Source organism: Vombatus ursinus, unplaced genomic scaffold, assembly GCF_900497805.2.
Source record: "Vombatus ursinus unplaced genomic scaffold, bare-nosed wombat genome assembly UNPS02014785.1, whole genome shotgun sequence".
In the NCBI taxonomy this organism is placed as follows: Eukaryota; Metazoa; Chordata; class Mammalia; order Diprotodontia; family Vombatidae; genus Vombatus; species Vombatus ursinus.
The window spans coordinates 14,941,791-14,966,758 of record NW_020954563.1 but is presented as its reverse complement, the minus strand read 5'-3'; the positions used below and the strand labels follow the sequence as shown (position 1 = coordinate 14,966,758).

Sequence of the window (24,968 nt, the reverse complement as noted above, 5' to 3'; positions counted from 1 at the left end):
TGATCAGTCCTTCTGTCCCCCAACCCTGCATTCTCCCTGGACCCCCAGGCTCCCCAGTTCTAAACGCTTTCCTCCTCCCCGCCCACAGGAGATACCGTTCTACCACATCTGGAATGGTGGTGCCCAGCAGTTCCTTCACTGTACCTTTACCCTGGAGCGCTTCAGCCCCAGCACCACCGACCTAGCCTGTAAGATCTGGATCTGGCAGGTGGAGGGCGATGGGCAGAGCTTCAGTGTCAACTTCAACATCAACAAGGTGGGAGAGGGAAGGAGGGTGAGGACCCCTCGTTGTCATCCCCACCCCAGATCTGCTCTCATCCCTTCCCCTTATCTAGTACCAGGTTGAGAGCTGGAGGGAAATCCTCCTAGTCCAGCCTTCTCATTTGTCAGGATGCAAGATAATCCTTTAAGGCCCATAACGGATGACTCCTCCTTCCAAGAAGCCCTCCTTAACCATACTATCCCACAACGAATTATCCTACCTCTAAACTCCTCCAGCCCTTTCAGAACCACATTTGGGTTCTCAGATGGTGAATGGCTTGAGAGCACTCAGCTGGCCCTCAGGAAAGATGTGGACCTGACAGGATTCCTCTCTGTCACAGGACACAAGATTTGCTGAATTGTTGGCTCCAGACAGTGAAGGGGGGGTCCCAGCCCTGGTGGGCCCCAGTGCCTTTAAGATACCCTTCCTCATCCGGCAGAAGATCATCAGCAGCCTCGACCCCCCCTGTGGCCGGGGAGCTGACTGGCGAACTCTGGCCCAGAAGCTGCACCTGGACAGGTGGGCGGAGCTGGGAGGTCAGCAAGTACTAGTCGAGGGTTTTATGGACCTGTTTAGACTGGAGTCCACAGGGTCTGCCTGGGATCCTTTCCCATTTCTTCTACTCACTTTAGACAGTAAAGGGCCTTAGTATTTCTCCCTGTTTCTCCTTTCTCAGGGCGATCTGGGAGATGGCAGGTAGGAAAGGAATCAGTGGAGAGGAATCCCTTCCACTGCCAGGTGGGGTTGGGCCCCTCCGGAATTAAGGATGGGGAGGACCACAAGGCAGGGCTTCTAATGGACCATCTTCTCCCTCTGCAGCCATCTCGGCTTCTTCGCCTCCAAGGCCAGCCCTACCGCCATGATCCTCAACCTATGGGAGGCCCGGCACTTCCCCCACGGCAACCTCAGCCAGCTGGCCGCTGCTGTGGCCGACTTGGGCAAACAGGACACTGCCCTCTTCATGGTGTCTGAGGCCGAGTGCTGAGCCCAAGGTCAGGACTGGCTCCCTGCACATGCACCAGCATCAGTGGATATGACTTGGGCATGGGCCAGAGGCAAGGTGGGGAAAGGGGGTGGCACCCCTGGAACGATGCCCACCTCTGGTGTCTCTCCTTTCTTGCTTTGTGCCCAGGGAGCCCCTTCTCACAGCCATGACTGGGCCAAGTTAACTCCCCTCAGCCCTTCTCAAAGGGCTCCTTCCCTGGCCGTCCTACTGCCCCGGGTTGGGCCTTTAGTGTGTTGGGGATGGGTACCAGTCATTGACACGGCATCACCCAGGGGGGCTGAGTCCAGCAGGAAGGAAAGGAGGGAAGAGAATTGCCCCCAGGGCCAGGAGAGGGATCTCGGCAGGTCCGGAGGCAGATGGCACGTGTGTCTGCGTGTGTGTGTCATGCTACCTCTCCCTCCACCCCTCCCTTGGGGTTACACATACACATGGACACAAACACAAGGGGTCAGGGAATGGGGTCACCTTGCCCACCCAGAGCTGGGCCTTATGCAAACATTTCTGTGCCTGTGGGGGTGGGAGAGCAGATCTGAGGAGGGGCCCCTCTCCCCCCAACCAGGGAGAGGGGGCCCAAACCGGGGTCATCGTTGTCAGCTCCAGGGGCCACAGCCCATGGTGTGGCAGCTCGGGACTGGACACCCAACCACACCCAGTGGCTTATGCCTGGCTTCTGTCTGTGCTCTCCCACACATTCATCACTCCCCCACCTGTCACACATTATAGATACATGTCTCATGTACACTCACCCCACCCACAGTATACGTGTAGCTCACTCTGCTCGCCAGACACCTCACCCATCTCTCACATACATGCATCAAGTGTCACATGTCACACACGTGCCACACACGTGCCTCTCGCACACAGGCAGCGGTGCTGCTACTCCCATCCCCACAGGGACACAGGCTTGCTTCTCTCCTCCCCTCCCCGCCCTCCCTAGCCAATCCCTCCCCACCCCTGTCCCCCCTGAGCGCCAGGGAGGGCCAGGTCCAGCTTGGCTAAGGGCTGCTTTAGGCCCACAGCCCAGCCCAGCCCCTTCCCTCCATTCCCCAGCCCTCTTCTCAGGCCCTGCGGGGCAGGTGTATATGCAAAGGGAGTCATGCGTTGTACATTGGCGAGTGTCTGTGCTGTAGTGTGTCCGTCCCTGGTCCCTGGAGCCGGGGCAGGCCCAGCCCTACCCTGTCCCCGTGTCCCACACACAGGGCGTGTTGTGTAAAGACCGTTTCTTTTTCTAATTCTGTATTCAAAGTGCATTCAAGTACTTACACTTGGCCTTATGTACATACAGCCTTGCCCGGCCGGGCACGTAGGGATTTTAGCGGACGTGAATAATGTAAATAAATGATATATATTGCTAAATGGTCTCTCTTCTGTGGGGGCACAGGCCCCCAGGGGCCAGAAGGGATGGCCCAGTGGCTATGGGGAGGGATGAGGAGGGAGAAGGAAGCAACCAGGAGCTCCATCCGTCATCAGGCCACCTGCCAGTGGTCCTTTGACAGATCAGGGAGCAGAGGAGTATGTGGGGCTGAGGCTGTGTGACCCGGATAGAATGTTCTGGTCCTGATCCCGCCCCACACGGCTGGACTAGGGCCACAGAGGGCAGTCCTCTCAAGGCCGAGTAGATCCAGCCAGACGGCAGGCGACTGCAGTGACGAGGGCGGCTCCCTTACCAGACCCATCCTCTGACTGCAGGAATCTGACGGAGCATCGTGGGGCCAGGTGTCGCACAGTGTCTTTCACCTGGTCCGAGAAGCTGGGGGAAGGAGGGATGGTCAGGGGGGTCTCCAGTAGAAGCCAGGCATCTCCCACCCTCCCCCTCCCCTCAGAGCCACCCTTACTGGGGGTGTAGTTTATAAAGGGTGCCATCCACACCCACGGCCACACTCAGCTCCTCCAGTCCGCGGTTCTCTCGGATCTTCTCCACCACAGCGGCCACTCCGGCCCCACACAGCTTAGCTGCCCGCTGGGACACTGCCTGACACACCTCCCGGACCATCAGGGCATCATCGCAGCTCACTGGCAGACCCAGCTTTTCTAGGATAGCCCGGACCTGCCGCCTCTGTAGGTCACTGCTAGGAGAAGGGGTCCTGTTTCACCAAGCTGTCCTCCCCAGCTCACCCAAGGGAAGAGTCAGCATCATCACTGGAGCCGTCAGTGTGTCCCCAAGATGAACAGGGCCAGGGTGTGGGGGGGCGGTGTTCAGGTACCTTTCAATCTCAGACAGGAACTTGGTCTTGAAAATATCCTTGGTCTGAAGACACTGGAACACCTGGCCACGGAACAGGACCCCAAGGCAAGTCAGGTGCAGGAGGATCTGGCGGACTATCTCACCCAGATACATGCCGCTTATCAGCTTTTCAAACCTGACCCATGTGGGCATGGAATTGGAGAGTCAGTGATGGGATGTTAACCACAAAGCCTTGGCCCTCCCCTCTCCTCACCAACCCGCTCCCCGACCCCAGCCCACAGCCCGGAGGTTCCTCCAGCCTAGCCTGCCGGATCCCCCTCCCCACCCCCCCGACCCTAGCCTCCTGGCCCTCCCCACCTTCCTGGCCCCTGCACCTCTGCTTGCCGGGGTTGATGGAGGATTTGTCCACACTAATGTCAAAGGGTGTACAGAGTTCTTTGAGCAAGCCGTCATCCCCAAAGGCACCCCACTCCATGTTGATACACATGCGGCCTTTGTCTCCAGGCACAGCAGATACATTGCACAGCTCCTCCATGTAACAAGCATTGGTCCCAGTCCCTAGGAGAGGCAGGGATGGGCCACCATACAGCCACTGCCAAGATCCGTATCCCTCCAGGCCTCCCCCCGTCCTTTTCCCAGGCTGGAAGACAGTCACCACGTTTTGTCCATTCTTTTAATTCAATTAAGAAAGCATTTCTGGATTGCTACCGTGTGCAAGGTCCTGATGTCCCTGTGAGGGCACCACATGAAATGCTGAGATCACGACTTCCAGAGTCAGAGGTCTTAGGTTTTAATCCAGACTCTGCAGTTTACTGGCTAAGTGACCTTCTAATTATGTGGACAGGTGACTTAACTTCTCTGGGTATTAGCTTCCTCACCTGTAAAATGAGAGGGTTGGACTGGACAATCTCAAAGGTCTCCCCCTACTCCAATCAGCCTCAACTCAGCTGCATCGGTCTGACCATGTCACCCCTCACCCCTTAACAAGCTCCTAACCTCCCTCCGGGATCAAATATAAACTGCTCTGCTTGGCATTTAAAGCTCTGGGCAACCTGGACCCCTCCTCACTCTCTAGCCTTCTTTCACCTTATTCTCCAGGCACTCAGTAATCTGGCTAATTTGCAATTGCTTCATGGCAGCACTCCTCCCGTGTCTACACCTTTGCAGTGTCTGTCCTCCATACCTGGAGTGTCCTGCCCCAGGAACACCCACACAGAGGCCACCCCCACATACACACACCTCCACCTCTTAGCTTCCTTGGCTGCCTTCGAAACCAAGCTCAAATTCTACCTCCTGCAGGAGACCTTTGCCCGTCCTCCAGCTGTTAATGCCTTCCTTACTCAGGTTAACATCGTCAGCTCTGTGTATACCTTGTGTGCCCCTAGTTATCCCCATGTTGTCTGCTCCGTTAGAATGTAAACTCCTTGAGGTCAGTACTGGTTTTTGCCTCAATTTGTGTCGCCCCCGGTACTTAGCACAGTGCCTGGCCTTTAGGAAGCAACAAGTGCTTCTAGACTGACAATCCCTACCCTTCAGAAAGTCATGGTCTAGTTCAGGGGTGGGGAACCTTCGCCTCCAGGCCACAGGTCCTCGGTGTGGCCTTCTGACGGAGTCCAAGTTTTACAGAACAAACTCTTTTATGAAGGGGATTTGTTCTGTGAAGTTTGGATTCGGTCAAAGGGCCGCACTTGACCTAGAGGGCCACATGTGGCCCTGAGGCCCCAGGTTCCCCAGCCCTGGTCTAGTCAGAGTAAAAAATGGGGGTAAGACATGAACACAAATACATGGATCATAACAAAGGCACCTGCTGTGGAAGCTCAAAGCTGAACACGGAAGGCTTCATGGGAGCTGTAAAGCAAGTCCCAGCCAAAATCCCACCTTCTACAGGAAGACTTTCCCAGTCCTTCTAGTGCCGTCCTGTTGATTATTTCTGATTTATCCTATCTGTAGTGTGTTTGTGCACAGCTGTTTCTCTGTCATATGCTCCATTATTTGAGCTCATCAAGGGCAGGTATTGTCTTTTGCCTGTCTTTGTATCCCCAGCATTTAGCACAATGCCTGGCACATAGTAGGTACTTAATAAATGTTTACTGACTGTGTTATATACTGAGGGTAAAAAGAAATAGGTTTTGCCTTCAGAGAGCTCCCATTCTAATGGGGGGGCCAACATGCAAACAACCATGTACATATGAGGATACATACAGGATAAATTTGAGTTAATCTCAGAGAAAAAGGGGAAGGGGACCGGGAAAGACCTCTTGCAGAAGGGAAGATTTGAACTGAGTCTTGAAGGAAACCAGGAGGCCGAGAGGAGGGGAGAGAGCATTCCAGGCATGGAAAGAGTCAGGAGACCAGTGTCGCCGCATCATACGAGTATGGGGAGGGGAGCAAAGTGTAAGAAGACTAGAAAGAGGAGGGGACCAGGTTGGAAAGGGTTTTAAAAGCCAAATAGAGAGTTTTATATTTGATCCTGGATTAGCAAGAAACTACTACAGGGTACTGAGCAGGATAGGAGGGAATGTGGTCAGATGTGCATTTTAGGAAGGTCACTGGAATCTGAGTGGGGGATGGACTGGAACAGGGAAAGACTAGAGACAGGGAGGCCCCAGCAGGCTATTGCAATGGTCCGGGTGTGAGGTGGTGAGGGTCTGCTTCAGAGTGGTGGCAGAGTCAGAGGAAAGAAGGGGGCATATTCGAGAGATACGGCAAAGGTCACATTAACGGGCCTTGGCGACAGATTGGATATGGGGAGGAGGGGAAATGTAGAATTGCTGACCCCTAGGTTTCGAGCCGTGAGGACTGGGAGGTGATGCCCTGGACAGAAATGGGAAGTTGGGAAAAGGGGAAGGTCTAAAAAAAAATACAACAAAAATGAATAAGTAGAAGAAAAGAAAAGGAGAAGGTTTGGAGGGGAGTTAGATAATGAGTTTAGCTTTGGATGTGTTGTTCGATATATCTACAAGTCATCCAGTTCAAGATATGGCACTCGAATGGAGCCTTGAAAGATGGGAACCATTCCCACAAGTGAAGAATGGGAGTTTACTGAAAGAGGTACCAATAAGGACCCACGACTGGTGATCTCACTTGCAGCTAGTACAGCGGCCACAGAGAATATCCCATTGACCTGCGTAGGGATGTGAATGTTTGCTTTTCTGCCAAACCAAGTAATAGCCAGCTTAAAGTGCAGGCTGGTGTCCTTCACTCAAGAGAACATAGAAGGGCCCCAGGAATGGCTCTCCACTCTCCAGGCTTTCTGGGAGAATGAAATGTTCCTAAAAAGAAAATATGAAAGAGAGGCTTCAAGATAAAAAAAATACACACACACACACACAAAGGAAGATGGAAAGAGGCAGAAGATAATCCTGAGCTTGACGTGGATCAGGTGGTTAGGGAGCAGAGGAAGGATGGAGGTAAAAGAACATGACACACGAGGGAAAGAAAAGCAGAAATAGGGCTGAATACTTTGAGGTAAATAATGATACGAGATCCTTCCCATCTAGTAGGAGGCTTGAGCCTCGGAGAAGGAAGCAGCTCTTTGCAGTTCGAGGAATGATTATATGCATCCACAAATGCCATCAGGAGAGAGATTGTCCAGTAAGCAGCAACTCTGATGTTGCCGATGATGTTGACCACATTATATTCATTCTCCCAGAAAACCTGGAGAGTGGAGAGACATTCTTGGAGCCCCTTCTATGTTCTCTTGGGTGAAGGTGACCAGCCTGCACTTTCAGCCAGGAAGAGGGGATGAGAAACAGTTGGTAATACTTGAATCAGCCTTGAAGAATGGAATTTAGATTTCTTAACAACAGCTTAAAATACAGAAATGATGGGTTTTTGGCTAGGGATAGAGTATGCTTAATAAGGGCTGGCAGAAAACATGTATTTGTAGGGTCTTTCAAATCTAATTTAAAAAGCTTTAAACTGAAAAGGGAAGAAAGAGGGAAAAAATTGGCTACATATGTCTATCAAGCTAGATACCACAGAGAATAGCACCAGTATAGGAAAAGAAAAGCAGTAGAGACACCGCAGATAAATTTATATAAGGAGCCAGAAATAAATTTCATGTCTATACCTGTATGTGGGAAGGTAGGAAGGAAGGAAAAAAAGGAGGAAGGGAGGGAGGGAGAAATGAAGAATTTATTAGGTGCCTGCTATGTGCCAGCAGGCACTGTGCTAGGCTCATTATCTCATTTTGGTCCTCACAACAACTCTGGAAGGCTGGTGCTAATATTATCCCCATTTTGCAGAAACTGAGGCAGACAGAGGTTAAGTGATTTTCCCAGGGTCATACATGAGGCTGAATTTGAACTCAGGTCTTCCTGACACTAGGACTAGCACTGTATACACTGCACTATCTTTTGGTATCTAGAAAGGTGAATAGGCAAAGTGTGGGTAACATGCAAGAAAAACTTGAGATCCTAACACAGAGAAGCATTTTTATTTCATAGGTGTCACTGAAGCTTGAATGGAGTAGGATCCACATAGAATATGGTTCTGGAACAATATGCCTTATTAGGAACAAAATGAACAGAACAGTTAAAGGAGGGACAGAGGAGCATTTTATATTAAGAAGATGCTTGTGAGAAAATCGAGAAACCTGATTTGGGGTAGGGTGACACAGAGGTGAGAGCATTTGGGTAAGAGTAAATGAAGAAAAGAAAGAAAAGCAGTATGGGCAGAGGTAATACAACGGATCTGCTGAACAGGAGGCTAGAGCTGGAGAGGGGCTCAAACACCATCTAATGCAGTCCCCTAATTCTGCAACTGAAGAAACGAAGGCTGAGGGAGGGGAGGTTATGTGCCAACAGTTGCACAGGTAGTAAGCATCAGAGGCAGGATCCAGGCATATTGGACATCTCTTTTCTCAATTTTTTTTCCTGTATCTGTCTCTCTGTCTTTCTGTCTCTCTTGCTCTTGGCTGTCTCTATGTCTATCTCTGTCTCTCTGTCTCTCTCTCCCTCCTCCTCCCTCCCTCCCTTTCTCTCTCTCTCTTTCTCTCTCCCTCTCTCTCTCTCTCTCTCTCTCCCTCTAGCTGTATACCTAATAGATTTTTTTTAACTAGCCCTAATAATAATCTCATCCTTCCAAAGGAGGAGGAAGTGACAAGAACTGCTCCTCTGGGTCTGATGCTGACCAACAAGGTGGAATTGGTTTCTGAAGTAGAAATGGTAGAAATCTCAGGGCAAAGTGACCCACTGTGGAATTCATTTTAGAAGAGAGGAAGACAGGGCACAGTCTGGCCTGCACTCTAGATTTGGGGAAAGCAGATTTAAGGGGTCCTAGAGAAAGGATTGGTAGCACTACATGACCTAAAAGTCTATGGGGGAAATCTGCCCTAGGAAAGATGGAAAGTCTTCTGTTCTGAAAGACAGAAACAAAGGTTCAATAGCCACCAAAATACTCATAGCAGCTTTCTTTGTGGTTAAAAGACCTGAAAACAAAGTGAGTGCTCAGCATTTGGGAACTGGCTGAAAAAACTCTGGCATATAGGTGTAATGGGATGACGAGTGGACAACCAGTCCTCCACAGAGCTATCCTCATGGTATCAGGAGGAGGCGGGAAAGAAGGGGGTTCTGGCCAAAACGGCTGTCTGAGCAGAGATAGACAACCTAGCTGTTCTGCATCTACTCTAGCAAAAGCCTCAGTCACACCAGACTGAATAATCATCAAGAAATTCAATGAGAAACTATAGTCCTGAACTACACAAAAAGTCAGCCAGAAATCCATAGAGAAATAGGAAAGGGCGCCTACCACAGAAGTTAGCCCCTCTGCTTAGGCAAACAAGCCCAGCCACCCAGTCTGAGATACCAGAGCCTGCAAAGCAGTGGAAACAAAGACTTCCTGGACAAAGCCCCAGAGTGGGCAGAAACCCACAGAGGTTCATCTTGGAAGTTATTGGGAACATTATCCAGCAGCCTAGGCATGGTAGTGCTCAGACCAGGACTTCCAAGGTCCCCAGCACTCTGACCTGAGGTGCCATAGAGGCTTAAAGAGCTAGAAAATCTCAAAGATCCAGGAGGGCCTAACCCTGGGAGGTCAAAGTCAGTGAAGAAAACCAAGTGACCCCAAGTAAAGACCAAGAAGGCCAAGCACCCTACCTCAGAGTACCACAGAGCCTGGCACAAAGTGAAAATTCAGGAACTAAGGTTGAAGAGATGAGCAAACACACAAAGGTACAGACTACTATGAAGAATTGTAATAAATCCAGCGATACCCAAAAAGTCCAATCTAGAAGGAGAGAGGAACCCCATAACAACTGCAAGCCAAGACTCCAAAGGAAAAAAAAGGGATATTCCCCAAGAATTACATGAATATCTAGAAGAAATGAAGCAAGAGATAAAAAATAAAATAAAAGTTCTGGTGGAAAGAATTGGGAGGAGAAGAAATAGTGTAGAACAGAAAATGAAAACCTTTGCCCAAGTAATGGAATCCCTGAAAATTATAATATATCAAACAGAAATCAGCAACTCCTCAAAACAGCAGAAATGGAACAAAATCAAAAGACTGAAAAAATAGGAGAAAATGTTAGTTATCTGTGATTGAAAACAACTGATCTGGAAAACAAGTCAAGGAGAAATGATTTAAGAATCATCAGGGGTGAAAATGGACTCCTTGAAAACCATGGTTTTAAAAAGCCTGGATACTATATTTTAAGAAATCATAGATGAAAACTACCCAGATCTATTAAATCCTGAGGGCAAAGTGAAAATAGAAAGAATCTAAGAATCTGCCAATCACCTCCTAAAAGACGTCCTAAAAATAAAAGTTCCAGAAATATAGCCAAAATCCAGACTTTCTGCATCAAAGAAAAAATATTACAATCATCCAGAAACAAAGAGTTCAAATACCCAGGGACCACAATAAAGATCACACAAGACCTAGCAACTTCTATTATAAACAAGAAGAGATCTTAGGAGACAATATTCCAAAAGGCAAAAGATACAGGCTTACAACCAAGAATACCTTACCCTACAAAGTTGAGTTTAATCTGGGAGCAGGTTGGACCTAGAGAACCTTCAAGCATTCCTAATGAAAACACCAGAGCTGATTAGGAATTTTGAGATACAAACACAGTGCTTAAGAGAAACATCGAAAGTGGGGCAACTAGGTGGTGCAGTGGATAGAGCACCAGTCCTGAAGTCAGGAGGACCTGAGTTCAAATGTGGCCTCAGACACATAACACTTGACACTTACTAGCAGTGTGACCCTGGGCAAGTCACTTAACCCCAATTGCCTAAAAATAAAAATTTAAAAATTTTTAAAAAAGAGAGAGAAACATAGAAAGGTAAATTTATTTGAGCAATTTGAAGGTGCTATGTGATGATGAAGGGCTAACATCCTAGTAAGGGAAGGACAAAGAAGTGTCCCTTCAGGACCTTAATGTCGTCAAAGGGTAATGAGAGTTAAAAAAAAAAAGAAAGAAAGAAAAAAAGAAAGACAAAAATCCTGGAGGTGGATTGGTTCTATTTTGAGGGTTTGAAGAGAGGAAAGAAAAGGGAAGGTTAAGAGAAGAATATACTAAGTAGGAAGGAGGAGTAAGGAGGTAGAACTTACTGTTTCTCACAACTGTAGTATGTGAGAAGAGTGTATATATATATATGTGTGTGTATGTACATATGTATGTACATATGTATACACACATACATGAGGAAGAGGCTGGAGGGAGTAAGCATCAGATGAACCTCATTCTTATTATAAACAAAGGAGGGTTGAACCTACACACACACACACACACAAACAGAAATTCATCCAATCTAACTGGCAAGCAGATGGGGATGGGGAGCAGTGTTAAAAGAGAAGATAACACCTGGGAGGGAATAGTCTCAAGTGATAACAAGCAAACTTCCTGATCTTGAAGCCAAAATGGAAGAAGAAAGAAAAGAGGAGAAAGAAGAGGAAGGGGAGGAAAAGGGAAAGGGGGAGGAGCTGCACAATCCTCTTTTTGTGTTATTTGTATATGGAAATGATTGTCATTTGTGGGGTTTGGAAGTTTGTCAAATTTAGGATAAAAGTTCCGACATGTGAGGTGGTCCCCATAGGAGGAACTTATGGGAGTTCATAGACAAGAATGACATAGGAGAGGTAGGCACAGATGCAGTGCAATCTGCATCTTTGGAGGGGATTTCCAAATTGATGACTATGACAGATCCATTTGAGTATTGAGTATTTTGAGTAAGATACTATGAATACAAGGAATTCATAAAAGCATAGAAAGATTTATATGAACTGATGCAGAATAAAATAAGTAGAACTAAGAGAATACACACAACTAAAACAACTCAACTGAAAAGATCACTAAAAGGAAGTCAAACTCTGAGTAACTGAAAAACCAAAGATGGTCTTAGAAAACAGATAATGAGGGGCAGCTAAGTGGCACAGTGGATACAGCCCCAGTCTTGGAGTCAGGAGGACCTGAGTTCAAATCCAGCCTCAGACACTTGACACTTACTAACTGTGTGACCCTAGGCAAGTTATTTAACCCCGTTGCCTAGCAGAAAAAAAAAAAGAAAGAAAAAAGAAAACAGAAAATGAAACTTACTTCCTAACTCCCAACAGACAGGCAAAGGACTACCAAGGTTGAATGTCAGATGTGGTCACTTTATCAAGTATTTTTACTTGATAATTTTTCTTTGTTACAAGGGAGCGTTCAACTGGAGGGAAGATGAAGTGGTGTGTTTTTTTGTTTTGTTTTTGTTTTTCAGAAATGACTGCGATCTAAAGACAAAAGGCCTCCATAAAACATTTTTAAAATGACATCCTGAAGAGATAAACAGTAACAATTCTGATGAAGAGAAAGAAAGGAAGTTGTTCAAATAAGCCAATATGGATGCACAGGAACGCATCAACCAACTTAGATTTTTTCAAAAATGCCTTTAGATGAGGAAAGTAATACAAAAATGGTATTAGAAGAGGAATATGAAAAAAAAAGTGTTGGTCCTTGAAGATTAACATCTAGAGTGATAACCCAAAATAAAAATAAAATAACCCAGATAATACCAGAATGAAGAGAGGTTGGTGAGGAACTCTAAACAACGAAGAGGGGGGGTGGTGTTGGTGGTGTTGGGAGAGTCAAGGAGGGGAAAAGACCCGTGCTTGGAGGCGGATGGAATAACAGAGGAGAGAACCATTGTTCTCCTTCTGTTTTGTTACCAAGAAGAATGATCTTTGGACTGGAGATGAGAGGACAAAAATAGCTGATAGGAAACTGCAAACCAAGGAAACAGATGGGGATAAGAAGAAAGCCTTTAGCTGCTCTTGAGCAGTTCAATCCAACCAGCTCAAATGAGTCCAAGATGCTAAAAGAACTGGCAGATGTGATTTTTTTTCTTTGAAATGTTTTATGGATCTCTTCTTTGGTTTGTCTTCCTAAACCTGCCACATAATCTAAAACTTAAAAAACAAAACAAAAACAAAAACTTTTGAAGCATATTATTTGCTATTTTTTTTCTTCCATCGTGTTTCATTTCCTCTTTCTGGTGGTTCCTCCCATTGGTTCCAATTCTTCTCTACAACATCACTAATGTGAAAATATGCTCGATAGGAATGTACATGTATAGCCTATATCAGACTGCATTCCATCTTGGGGAGGGGGGTGGGGAGGAAGGGGGAGAAAACAGATGTGATTGTTGAGCCACCATCAATGAACTTTGAAAAAGGTGCCATTACACCTGAGAAGGGCAAAAGTTAACCCAATTTTCAAAGAGAGGGAATATAATAGAATCTGTAAACTTGTCTTATAAGCATGCTTGTCTTGGTTTTTTTTTTTGTTTTGTTTGTTTTTTTGTTCTGTCATTTCAGTCATGTCTAATTCTTCATGACCCCATTTGGGGTTGTCTTGGCAAAGATACTGGAGTGGTTTGCCATTTCCTTCTCCAGTTCATTTTACAGATGAGGAAACTGAGGCAAACAGGGTTAAGTGACTTGTCCAGGGTCACATTTCTAGCAGGTATCTGAGGCTAGATTTGAACTCAGGAAGATGAGTCTTCCTAACACCAGGCCCAGCACTTTATCCACTGCATCACCTAGCTGCCCATGCTCATCTTAGATTCTGGCAAAAAAAATTTAAATAGCTAGTAAACCACATAAAAAAGGAGATGGTGATCACAAAGAGACAGAATGGCTTCACTGAGAACTGCGTTAGCCTTATTTCCCTTTCTTAATGCCATTATTAGGCTGGTGGATAATTCAGCCAACTATCTAGTCTTTCATGTTATCCTTATGGTCGAGGTGGAAAGGCACAGGATAGACAAGAAGGAGAACAGTTAGGTGATTTAGGATAGACCCAAAGAGTTACCATTAATAGCTTGATGTCAACTTGGAGGGACATCTCTAATGGAGTGCCACAGAAATATGCCTTAGGACCTATGCTTTTTAATATTTTGACTTGAATAAAGGTAGAGACGGCATGCTTATCAAATTTGCAGCTGATGCAAAGCTGGGAGAGATAGATATGACTTTGGGTGGTAGATTCAGGGTCCAAAAAAAAAATCTTAACAGGCTAGAAGCCTGTTATTAAGCCAGATCTAATAAGATGAAATTTAGTAGGATTAAATGTAAAGTCTTTCACTTAGGTTCAAAAATTCAATTTTGTTAGAGAAGATGTGGGAAAATTAGAACACTAATGCAATGTTGGTGTAGTTGTAAACTGATCCAATCATTCTGAAGAGCAATTTGGAATTATGCCCAAAGGACTATAAAATTGTCATACCCTTTGATCCAGCAATACTAGGTCTGTATCCCAAAAGAGATCACAAAAAAGGGAAAAGGACCCACATGTACAAAAATATTTATAGAAGCTCTTTTTGTGGTGGCAAAGAACTGGAAATTAAGGAAATGCCCATCAGTCAGGGAATGGCTGAACAAGTTGTGGTATATGGATATAATGGAATACTATTGTGCTCTAAGAAATGATGAGCAGGAGGATTTCAGAAAAACCTAGAAAGACTTACATGAACTGGTGCTGAATGAAATCAGCAGAACCAGGAGAACATTGTACACAGTAACAACAACGTTGTGCAATGATCAACTATGATAGACTTAGCTTTTCTTAGCAATACAATGATCCAAGACAATTCCAAGGGACTCATGATGGAAAACGCTATCCATATCCAGAGAAAGAACTATGGAGTCTGAATGCAGATCAAAGCATACTATTTTCACTTTTGTTGTTTGTTTGTTTTTTCTTTCTTGTGGTTTTTCCTTTTTGTTTCGATTCTTCTTTCACAACATGACTAATGTAGAAATATGATTAATGTGATTGTACATGCATAAACTATGTCAGATTGCTTGCTGTCTTGGGGAGAGGGGAAGGGAAGGAGGGAGGGAGAAAAATTCAGAACTCAAACTCTTACAAAAGTGAATGTTGAAAACAATCTTTACATGTAATTGGAAAAAATAAAACACTATTAAGTGGGAAAAATTCAATTTCACAAGTACAAGATGGGGATTGTATGACTATGATAGCAGTTTGTGGGAAAATTATCCAGGAGTTTCAGTGGGCTACAAAGCTAAACATGAGACAATATTAAGATATAGTAGCCCAAAAGCTAATGTGATTTTAGGCTACATTAAGAGAGTAATAGCATCTAGGACTAGGGAGGTTATAGTCCCACTGTACTCAGAATCATAAAAATCTCTGTGTTAGAAGGGACCTCCCAGCCTAGAAAGTCTCAACAGGAATCCCTTCAGCATATCAGATGAGCTTTCGCTTGAAGACATCCACTGAAGGAGAACCCCTCCCTTCAGAGCCAGCCTGTTCTCCTTTGACTGTAAAACTCTCCTTAGTAAGGAAGTTTTTCCTTTCCTCCAGCCTAAATTTGCCCCCATACAACTTGTAGCCTAGGAGCATCCGTTGTTCCTGGTTCTGCCCTCCAGGGTCAAGAAGAACAAGTGTAACACCTCTTGTGCAGATAGTCTTTCCAAGAAGAGAAGCAGCTAATATGTCCTCCCCAGCCTTTTCTTCTCCACGTGAAACATTCCCACTTTCTTTTATCTTGACATGATCCTTACATCCTGAGCCACCCCAGCAGTCCTCCTCTGGACACTCTCTAGTTTATCAGCATCCTTCCTAAAATGTGAACTGGACCTTCCAGATAGGATCTGATGAGGGCAGAGCACAACAGGATTATCTCTTTTCTAGGCCTGGCCACCATGCCTGCCTCTCTTAATGCTGGCTAAGAAATAATGACTAGCATTTATATAGCACGTTAAAGTTTGCAAAGCACTTTACAGATATTATCTCTTTTTATCCTCACAGCAAGCCTAGGCTGTAGATGCTTTTATTATCCCCATTTGGCAGTTGAGGAAACTGAGGCAGATGGAGGTTAAGTGATTTGCCCAGTATCCCACATTTAGTAAGTGTCTGAGGCTGGATTTGAACTCAGATCTAACTGACTCCAAGTCCAGCACTCTATCCACTGTGCCACCTAGCTGCCATGATCATATTAGCTTTCTTGGCTGCCATGTTAATTTTTATTGAGTTTATAATCCATTGAAACCTTGGGTCATTTTCAGATACTCTGCTTTGGTGAGACCACACCTAGCACAATCTTTAGCTCTGGATACCACATTTTAGGAAGAAAATTGACAAGCTAGTAAATATCCAGAGGATGGCAGCCAGGATGCTGTAGGGTCTTGAGATCATCCTTCTGGATCAGTTTAAGTCATTATGGATGCTTAGTCTAGAAAAGAGAAGACTTGGGGGCATGTGATTTCTCAACATGAAAGAGATCAGACTCTTTCTGCTTGGCCTCAGAGACCAAACTAGGAGCAATGATGAGAAGCTGCAGAGAGGGGATTTGATATAAGGAAAATTCCTGGTAATCAGAGGTGCTCGTAGTTGTAATGGACTGCCTGGAAGGTAGTCACTAAAAAGTCTCTAAGGGAAGACAGGTCAGCCACTTGTTGGTGTGAAAGCAAATCTTGGCCAGGTGTGGATTACCACATTAGATAGAGTCTGAGGTCCCTTTCAATTCTGAAATTCAATGGTTTTGTGATTCTATGGAGGTGTCAGGGTTATCCAGGTAAAGAAAACAGCATATCAAAGGCATAGCGATCCCACTGACTAAGGTACTAAAGGATGGAGCTAACCAGGACAGGCAGGGAGCCCTTCCTTCAATACCCCAGCCTGCCTCCTACTCAACTCCCACCAAGGTCTCCCCTTCCCAATGGTTGTAGGCCCAAGCCAGGGGTGGGAAATCTGTGGCCCTCTAAGTCTTCAAATGTGGCCCTTTGACTGAATCCAAACTGTTTGGTTTGGATTCAACTACAGATTCCCCACCCCTGCCCAAGACACTGAATGCAGGGCAAATGTGCTGGTTAATGTTTAACAACCAGCTCTATGAGGGGACGGGGAGGGAGATGTATACCAGACACACTTTTAAATTTAACCTACATTATTAACATCACTTTCTTAAGTCTAGACAAATAGCAAAACAATCAATAAAGTCCTGATTTGTAGCATTTACCAATTTCCAAGATGTAAAATGTTCACACTCAAAATTTAACAATCAGTTCTCATGAGCCAGTTTGAGCTGGCTCTAGCCAACCTTGCTTCGAAGACAGTCCTCCCAGTAAGATAGGAGACTACCATCTGCCCTGCCACTGTACCCTAAGAAGAGCCAGGGCTTTCCATCTTCTCTGCTGTTGAATTTTCTTACATGTATTAACTTCCCTAATTATAATCTGAGGTCTCTGAGAGCAGGGATTCTCTCACTTTTCTGTTTTGTACTCCCAGAGCATCGCAGAATGCTTTAGGCAAAATAAGTACTTAATAAATGCTTTTCTGGTCTATTCCATGGAAATGGGAGACCAGCTAGTATGCTCAGAGAACAATGAAGAGTTTTTGGTTGGGCTCTAGAGGCTAGGCTCTACATAGAAGAATAGTGAGAGATAAGACTAGAAGTGGAGGAAAATCAACTTCAAGGTCAAGTTATTAGGAAGACATCCCTTTTTTATGTCTACTTGATTTGTTCTTTCTGCTACCCACTCACAGCCCCAGCTTAATTCAGGCCCTATCTGTCCTCATCTGAACCAGTATAAAATGCTGCCTGCCTCTGGGCTCTCCTCTCTCCAGTCCCTCCTACAAACACTGACCAAAGCATCTTCCTAATATACAGGTGGGACCTAACACAGAGGTGTGACCGTGTCACACCAACACCTCCCTCCTCACAAATCTCCAGTGGCTCCTGCATGATCAAATCTAAACTCTGAAGCCTGGCATTCAAGGCCTTCCACAAGTCAGTCCGACCCTATACCTCTACAAACTTCCTTCCAACTATTGCTACTTCCATACTGCCCTCCAACCCACTCACTCCCCTGCAGTCCGCCTATCCCACGAGCTTTGTTGTTATTATTCACTTGTTTCAGTTGCATCCAACTCATCATGACCCTACTTGAGGTTTTCTTAGCAAAGATACTGGAGTGGTTTGCCATTTCCTTCTCCAGCTCATTTTTACAGATGACAAACTGAGGCAAACAGGGTTAAGTGACTTGCCCAGGATCACACAACTAGTAAGTAGTATCTTACAGTATCAAATCTGAGGCCAGATTTGAACTCATGAAGATGTCTTTCTGACTCTAGGCCCAGAGCTTTGTGTGTTATGGCACCACCTAGCTGCCCAAACATGACGATAAACTAACTCTGTGGCTGGCTCTACTAACCTGGCCCAACTACTGATCTGCAGCCTACTTTTCTAAAAAATAAACAAACAAAAAACTGGAGTAGTTTATAATTTCTCTCTCTATGTTCACTCCTTCCTCTTTTCCACATCCCTAAGAACAATAACAACAAAAACAACAATAGTAATAATAATTATATGGCTCTTTAAGGTTTGTGAAGCACTTTACAAATATTGTCTCATTCTATCCTCACAATGATCCTGGGAAAGATGTACTATTATCCCCATTTTACAGATGAAAAAAACAGGCAGAGAATGGCTAAGTGACTTGCCCAGGCCACATGGCTACTAAGTGTCTGAGGCAGGATTTGAACTTGCGTCTTCCTGATTTCAAGTCTAATACTTTATCCACTATACCTCCTGCCTACTAAGTCCTATCCCACTAAATTGGAAAGTGAGAAACATCAGTGATGGCTCAGGAAGGTGTACAACAATGGAGGAGGTGGCCAATAATTCTGTAGAGGTGAAGATATTAAGCTGATTTTTACCATTTGATAATTGATTCTACTCTGTCATTGATGCTATTCTGTATTACCGCCCTATTTTAAATGACTGCTCAAGCCACATTGCTACATCCTTGATCTGAGCTCAGGAATCTAGTTCTCCCTCTCAGTTACCTTAAAGTTAGCTTAAAAGAAAGGTTATTATCTCTCATGCTGGTCTCCCCTAGGATACTTCACGGATATGTTTGTGTAGCCCTATAAAATTACCATCCCCGAAAGATATGTCATCTGCCCTTTCCTGTCTTTGTGTAGTTAAGGAAGGTTTTATCTATTCCAAGGAGAAAGCAAGTCTGTTCATTCTGATGTCCTAGCAAAGACTACCAGATCCACATGGGTCCTGTAAAACAATTAGCATTCCTTAATTGCTAGAGGGTGGCATGATTAGCCTCACCTGAACGCCAGCCCACCTTTCTCAGTACAGCCAATCATAAAGTTCTTGCCCCAGTCGTACAACCTATCCCCTTTTCTCCATGCCCACCAAGCCCCCTTATTTCTTGTGTGTTAATAAAGAGGGTCCTTTCCTTCTCTGGGGGGTCGCTGGCTTTCCTGAGGTTGTCCCTCCAACCAGCTTTGTCAATAGTGACACATGTCACTGTTAGTAAACTGATCTCTCTCAGAGTCTGTACCTCAGTCTACCTTTATTTAAACTAATTGAGACAGAGGAAGTACCTCAGCAAAGGGTGAGGAAAAATATTTATGCCCGCATCTATATGCCAATGCATAGAACACAGTCTGGCAAGCCTCACCCATGGGCCAAGTCCAACCTGTCAACTTTAGCTTGGGCCAGGCAAAAACAAGTGGTAGTGGGTAGTAGTAGCTAGTGGTAGTAGCCCTCAGACCTGGGTGGTAGTTTTGCTGACAATAAATCTAATTTAACATCTTAATGCAAGGGGATCAATAAGACATCAAATCTATTAAGTGGCATACAGGGTCACATAGCTAGTAAGTCTCAGAGACGGGACTTGAACCTGTATCTTCTTAACCCGAGGTCCAGAATTCTGTTCACTTCACCACTTTCCTAGTTTCAAAAGTTTCTTCTTCTGCAAAATGAGGAAGTTGAACTAGATCAGTGGTGTCAAACTCAAATAGAAAAGGGGGCCACTAAACTGCACTTAAGGATTCCTGTGGGACACATATGGACTTAGAAAACCACATATTAATATCATCCACATTATATTGTATTTTTATTTATTTTGTTAAATATTTCCGAATTACATTTTCATCTGGTTTGGGCCTCACTTGGTTATGGTGCCCCCTGCAATGTGTTTTTGACACCACCTCTGGGGGGCAGCTAGGTGGCGCAGTGGATAGAGCACCAGCCTTGGAGTCAGGAGGACCTGAGTTCAAATCCAGCCTCAGACACTAGCTCTGTGACCCTGGCAAAATACTTAACTGGCAAGACACCACCTCTAATATAGAGGCTCTCTAAGGTACTTTCTAGCTCTAAATCCATGATTTAGACTTTAGGGGAATGAATTTTAAAAGAGTTCAGAAAAAAGGAAAAATATGACTCCTTGGCCTTAGATCCTAAAAGGAAACTAGTTCAAGAAGAACAGGAGGTTCAAGGATGAAATTCTGACAGTGCAACTTTCTATTATCCCAAAGAGAAAAGAAAGAGGGAAACATCTAAAAAGGCTTTGGAGGCTCCTTTATGACTACATGGAGAGGTTATATGATGAGCTCAAATAAAAAAAAAAAGAGAAAGAGAGAGAGAGAAAGCAAGGGCATATAACTGAGGACAAATACAGAAGTGCAGCAAGACTTGTAGAAACAGTGTCAGAAAGGCCAAAGACCGACAAAGGGATTCTTAACCTCAGGACCATGAAACAGGCTTGGGGGGGGGGGCGGGGGGGGAGGTCTATGGATAGATTTCAGGAGGCCTGTGTCTTTGGATGGGGAAAAAAATTACACCTTTCTTTTCACTAACCTGTAAATAAAATTTAGCATTTCCTTCAATTCTTTAAAAACATCATCCAGAGAAAAGACATATCAGCTTCACCAGACTGCCAGAGGGGTCCTTGATATACAGAAAGCTATGTCCCGGACTAGAGCAAGCTGAGGCCTACGATGAATGCTTGGGATAACAAAGGTTATTTAAAAAGTTATATTGGGGACAAGAAGAAACAGGGATGGGATAAGACCAGTGGATGGGCAGGCGATAAACAGATAACAGCCAGAAAGTAAAATGAATTAACTACCATTTGGTATCTGTTTTCTCTGTCAAGGAGAATGACCTTCAGACTGGGAAATATAGCACAAATATGGTTAAGAGGTGAAATAAATGTAAGGGAACACCCCGTTACTCTAAATGGGTTTGTCTCCTGGACTGAAAAAAATTACACCCCAGAGTACTGACAGAGCTTGAAAATGTAACTGCTGAACAGTTACCAGTTATCTTTCAGGAATAATGAAAAAACAGGAGAGTCCACAGGACTGAAAATGGATAAATAATGTACCTTTTTTTCCCCAGAAAAAGATGGGTTCTAGAAACTAGAGGCCATTGACCTTGAAAGTCAACCCCTGGCAGAAGTCTAGAATCGATTAGTCAGTCAATGGGTGATAGGCCAGCACTCAGATGATGGCAAAAGCTATCACGAAGAGCCAGGTTAGGCTCATTGAAAACAAATAATGCCAGATTCAATTCATTTCCTTTTTTTGAACAGTTACTAGCCTTCGATTGACCAGGAGACTGGCTCCTTAGATCTATTGAGTAAGTATTTTAGCAAGGCATTTGAGAGACTCTGGCATGTTATCTTTGTGGATGAGGAGAGGGCTAGCTTAAATGATAGTACAATTAGGTGCACTCACAGACGGTTGAACAACTGGCCACAGGAGTTAATTAGGAGATTGGTGTCAACCTCTGACTGGCCAAGTCTCTTGTGTGGCGCCTTAGGGCTCTCTGGCCTTAGCCTTGACTTGATCAGCGTTTTTATTTTATTCAAATATTTGGATGAAGGTAAAAATGGCATGCTTATCAAAACTGCTGATGGATAGTTGCCATGTTTAACGACAGAATCAGGATTTTTTTTTAAACCATAAGCTGGAATGATAGACCAAATCTAATAAAAATGAAATTTAATAAGGGACCATGTAATTGCATGTAAGTTTTTTTTAAAAAATCTACCACACAAATATAGGATGTGGCTGGATAAAAGTTTGTGTGAAAAAGACCTGGGAGTTTTAGTGGACTACAAATGCAAGATGGATCATCTGTGAGATGTAGAAGTCCTCCCCCACCCCCCCCCCAAAAAAAGCTAATGTGACTTCAGGATATATTAAGAAAGATCTGATGGAAGAATAATAAAAGTATTGTTGTCCTCTGCCCTGCTTTGTGCCCAGCATTGTGCTAACTGCTCCTGATACAAAAAGAGGTAAAAGATAATCCCTGCCCTCAAGGAGCTTACAATCTAATGGGAGAGACAAGCAAACATCTATACAAACAAGTTATATACAGGATAAATAGGAAATAATTAACAGAAAGCACCAGAATTAAGAGGGATGGGGAAAGGCTTCCTTGTCGAAGGTAGAATTTTAGCTGGGACTTGAAGGAAGCCAGAGATCAGTGGAGATGGGGAAGGGAAATGTTCCAGGCATGGAGGACAGCCATAGAGGATGCCCAGAGCTGAGAGACGGAGGGTCTTATTTGTTCAGTTCTGGACACCACAGTTTGGGAAAGAGATTGACAAGTAGTGAGCATAAGTGGAGAAGGGCCAATAGGATGGAGGGGCAGGGTGTGAGAAGGAACCATGCCCCGGGAGGATTGGATAAAGGAACTAACTGTTCAGTGCTCTTTAGCCAAACAAAGGAAGACCAGGGCCAGTCTTTCCAAATAGCCCAAGAGCTGTCATGGAAACGCTGGACGAGGTTGGTTCTGGGTAGCCAGAGCGGGTAGAACTAGGAGCAAGGGGTACAAACAGAGACAATAAAAGCAAATGTGACCTCACCCAGTTCCACACAGTGAACTTTGTAATGATGAGAGCTGTCCAGAAATGGAATGGGCTGCTCCAACAGGGAGAGCTTTCTATCACCAGAAGGGCTTGAGCAAGGCCTGAAGTTCTCTCATTCTCTCTCTCTGTCTCTCTCTCTCTGTCTCTCTCTCTCTGTCTCTCTCTCCATGTCTGTCTCTGTCTCTTTCTCTTTCTCTCTGTCTCTGTCTCTCTCCTTCCTTCCCTCTGTCTCTGTCTCTGTCTCTGTCTCTGTCTCTCTCACACACACACACACACACACACACACACACACACATACACACACACACACTATACAAGAGATTTCTGCACGGGATGAGAGCCTGGGCTACATAACTCCTACGCTACCTTTCCAGCACTTGGACTCTAAGATTTTATGATTTATCCAACAAGAGTCCTCCTCCATGAAGCCTTCCCTGTCTAGTCCAACCCACACAGATCCCTCCCTTCTCTGACCTTTCACTGCCAGTACCACTACACTCAAGTACCAGGAAGTTTCCCAGTCAATTCTTCCACCATTTTTACAGGTGTGAGAGTCTTGTCTCCCTCCCCCCACCCCAGCAAACGGGAGCTTCCCTGAGGGCGGAGACAGTGTTTTACACTCTTCAGGGGGCTACCAAGAAGGGGCTCAGAAAGAGCTTGCAGACAAAATGACTGACAAGTGGCCTTTCAGTCGTTAGGAGCAGTGGGCTGCAGATCAGGGAATGTGGGGGTAAGGAAAGGATGCTTACCACAGAGCCTATGAAGACTCTCGTGCACTCACCTACAATGAGTCCGACTTCACAGTGGGGGTCCTCATACCCACAGGACATCATGGTCCCCACTGTGTCATTGACAATGGCCACCACGTTCAGCTCCACTCCCTGTGCACAAAAGGCCACCGGTTGTCAGGCAACAGTCATCATGGCAACCAATGCTGGGCCTACAGCCTCTGGCAAAGAGGACCCTCCCCAGAAGCAGGGAGCAATGTCCTTGCCTTCAGTGAAACCTGTGTTCCAGCTAAGGGGACTTCAGGGCTCCCAGGATGGTAGATTAGACCCCCTCCCCAAAACTTGCCCCTCAACAATCCCGTGGGAAACCCTGAATCACCCCCCAGGAAAGGTTCTCTAGCCAACCAGAGCAGGTCCTCCATTCTCCCTAGATGAAATAGCTCTTAGCATCCCCAAAGTGAGAGCCCCCGTATGTCCTTACCAGATGAGGACTCCTGGGTTCCCCATTCAAGTTCCCCCCGACCCATAGAAGCCCTACCTGTCTGCGTCTGATGGCAGCTCGAAGCAAGGACACGACATCCTGGCCCTCACAGTCTGATGCCTTAAAACCTTTGGTCCAGCTCAAGAGGATACCCTGCAAGTCAGGACATAAATGTCAAGGGGGCTCAGGACAGATCACAGATCAGATACATCAAAGACTAATTCCTTCCACAGTCCCAACACCCTCCATGCAGAGTGACCTGTCCACAGAAGGTCAGTGTCAGCACCCCAAGACCTTGTCTCTCCTCCAAGTTACATTTATACTTTTCCACTTCACAATCTAGTTAAATTTCATTAGCTGGAAGGTTTCAAAATATTTAGGAAAGATAACAAGTTGGCCCTTTCAGAAGCCAAGCCCAGATGATGAGTCCAGAATGAGTGAATTAGAAACAAGCTGGGGTAAACAGAGCTATCTGCAGGCAATTTTTTTTTCCAAAGGTAGTTCAAAAGCATTAGACAAAAATGGGGAAGGGGAAAGAGAAGTCTGAGTTCACAGGATTTGTAACTGGAAGGAACCTCAGAGAGCATCAAGACCAATCTAGTCATTTTACAGAAAAGGAAACTGAGACACACAGATGGTAGAATGATCCAAGATACAATATTTGGAGAAGCTAAGTTTAAATGGTTTAATTAGCAACAAAGTAGTAAGTAGGAGGCCCATAACCCCAGCTTCTGGGTGCCATGAGGCAGTTCCAGAAGCTTAATTTTTTCTTCCTAGTCCTGTCTCACCCTCCACCCTTTCCCAGCCTGTCCTTGCTGCTGTTGCTGCTGTTTCTGTCTCCCCTGATCCCTTCCCTCCACATTCCCAAGTCTCTTTACCTGATCCAGGCCAACTTGTTTGCAGGGGAAGGAGAAGGTGAAACCCAAGGGCAGGGTCTGTCCACTCAGACCATGCTCCTTCTGGAAGTCCACTATGCAGTCTACAATGTGGTCAAAGAGCTTCAGGGGTAAGAGAGGAAGACCAGGTTCAGAAAACTGGGCCAGAGTTCTTCTCTCCCCCTCCCCTACCTTGCCCTTTCCTCCCACCCACCCCCCAGCCCAACCCAGCCCCAGCCTCCAGCCTGGGAAAAGGAATGTGGGCCTAAACCATTGGTAAAGGTGATGGCTAGGGGGCGGGAC

The 24,968-nt window shown here is 45.5% G+C and overlaps 2 protein-coding genes across 3 annotated transcripts in view; one reads left to right on the top strand and one right to left on the bottom strand.

Annotated features, from left to right (window-relative positions):
- UNC5A (unc-5 netrin receptor A) overlaps positions 1-2,385 on the top strand; it is a 35,737-nt gene extending 33,352 nt beyond the window's left edge. The window contains exons 12-14 of the mRNA XM_027867164.1: positions 89-256; positions 603-781; positions 1,082-2,385. Of these exons, the coding sequence (XP_027722965.1) occupies positions 89-256; positions 603-781; positions 1,082-1,247 (513 nt within the window). The 3' untranslated portion in view covers positions 1,248-2,385. The remainder of the gene's footprint in view (positions 1-88; positions 257-602; positions 782-1,081) is intronic.
- Positions 2,386-2,487: 102 nt separating this feature from the next.
- Positions 2,488-24,968, bottom strand: part of HK3 (hexokinase 3) — a 52,020-nt gene continuing 29,539 nt past the window's right edge. The window contains exons 13-19 of one of the 2 annotated variants that reach the window (XM_027867161.1): positions 24,669-24,788; positions 23,848-23,943; positions 23,363-23,462; positions 3,828-4,011; positions 3,473-3,628; positions 3,104-3,337; positions 2,488-3,018 (exon numbers count right to left, since the gene is read on the bottom strand). In XM_027867161.1, coding sequence (XP_027722962.1) covers positions 2,874-3,018; positions 3,104-3,337; positions 3,473-3,628; positions 3,828-4,011; positions 23,363-23,462; positions 23,848-23,943; positions 24,669-24,788 — 1,035 coding nt within the window. In that variant the 3' untranslated portion in view covers positions 2,488-2,873. The remainder of the gene's footprint in view (positions 3,019-3,103; positions 3,338-3,472; positions 3,629-3,827; positions 4,012-23,362; positions 23,463-23,847; positions 23,944-24,668; positions 24,789-24,968) is intronic. The other variant, XM_027867162.1, reaches the window with a different exon arrangement.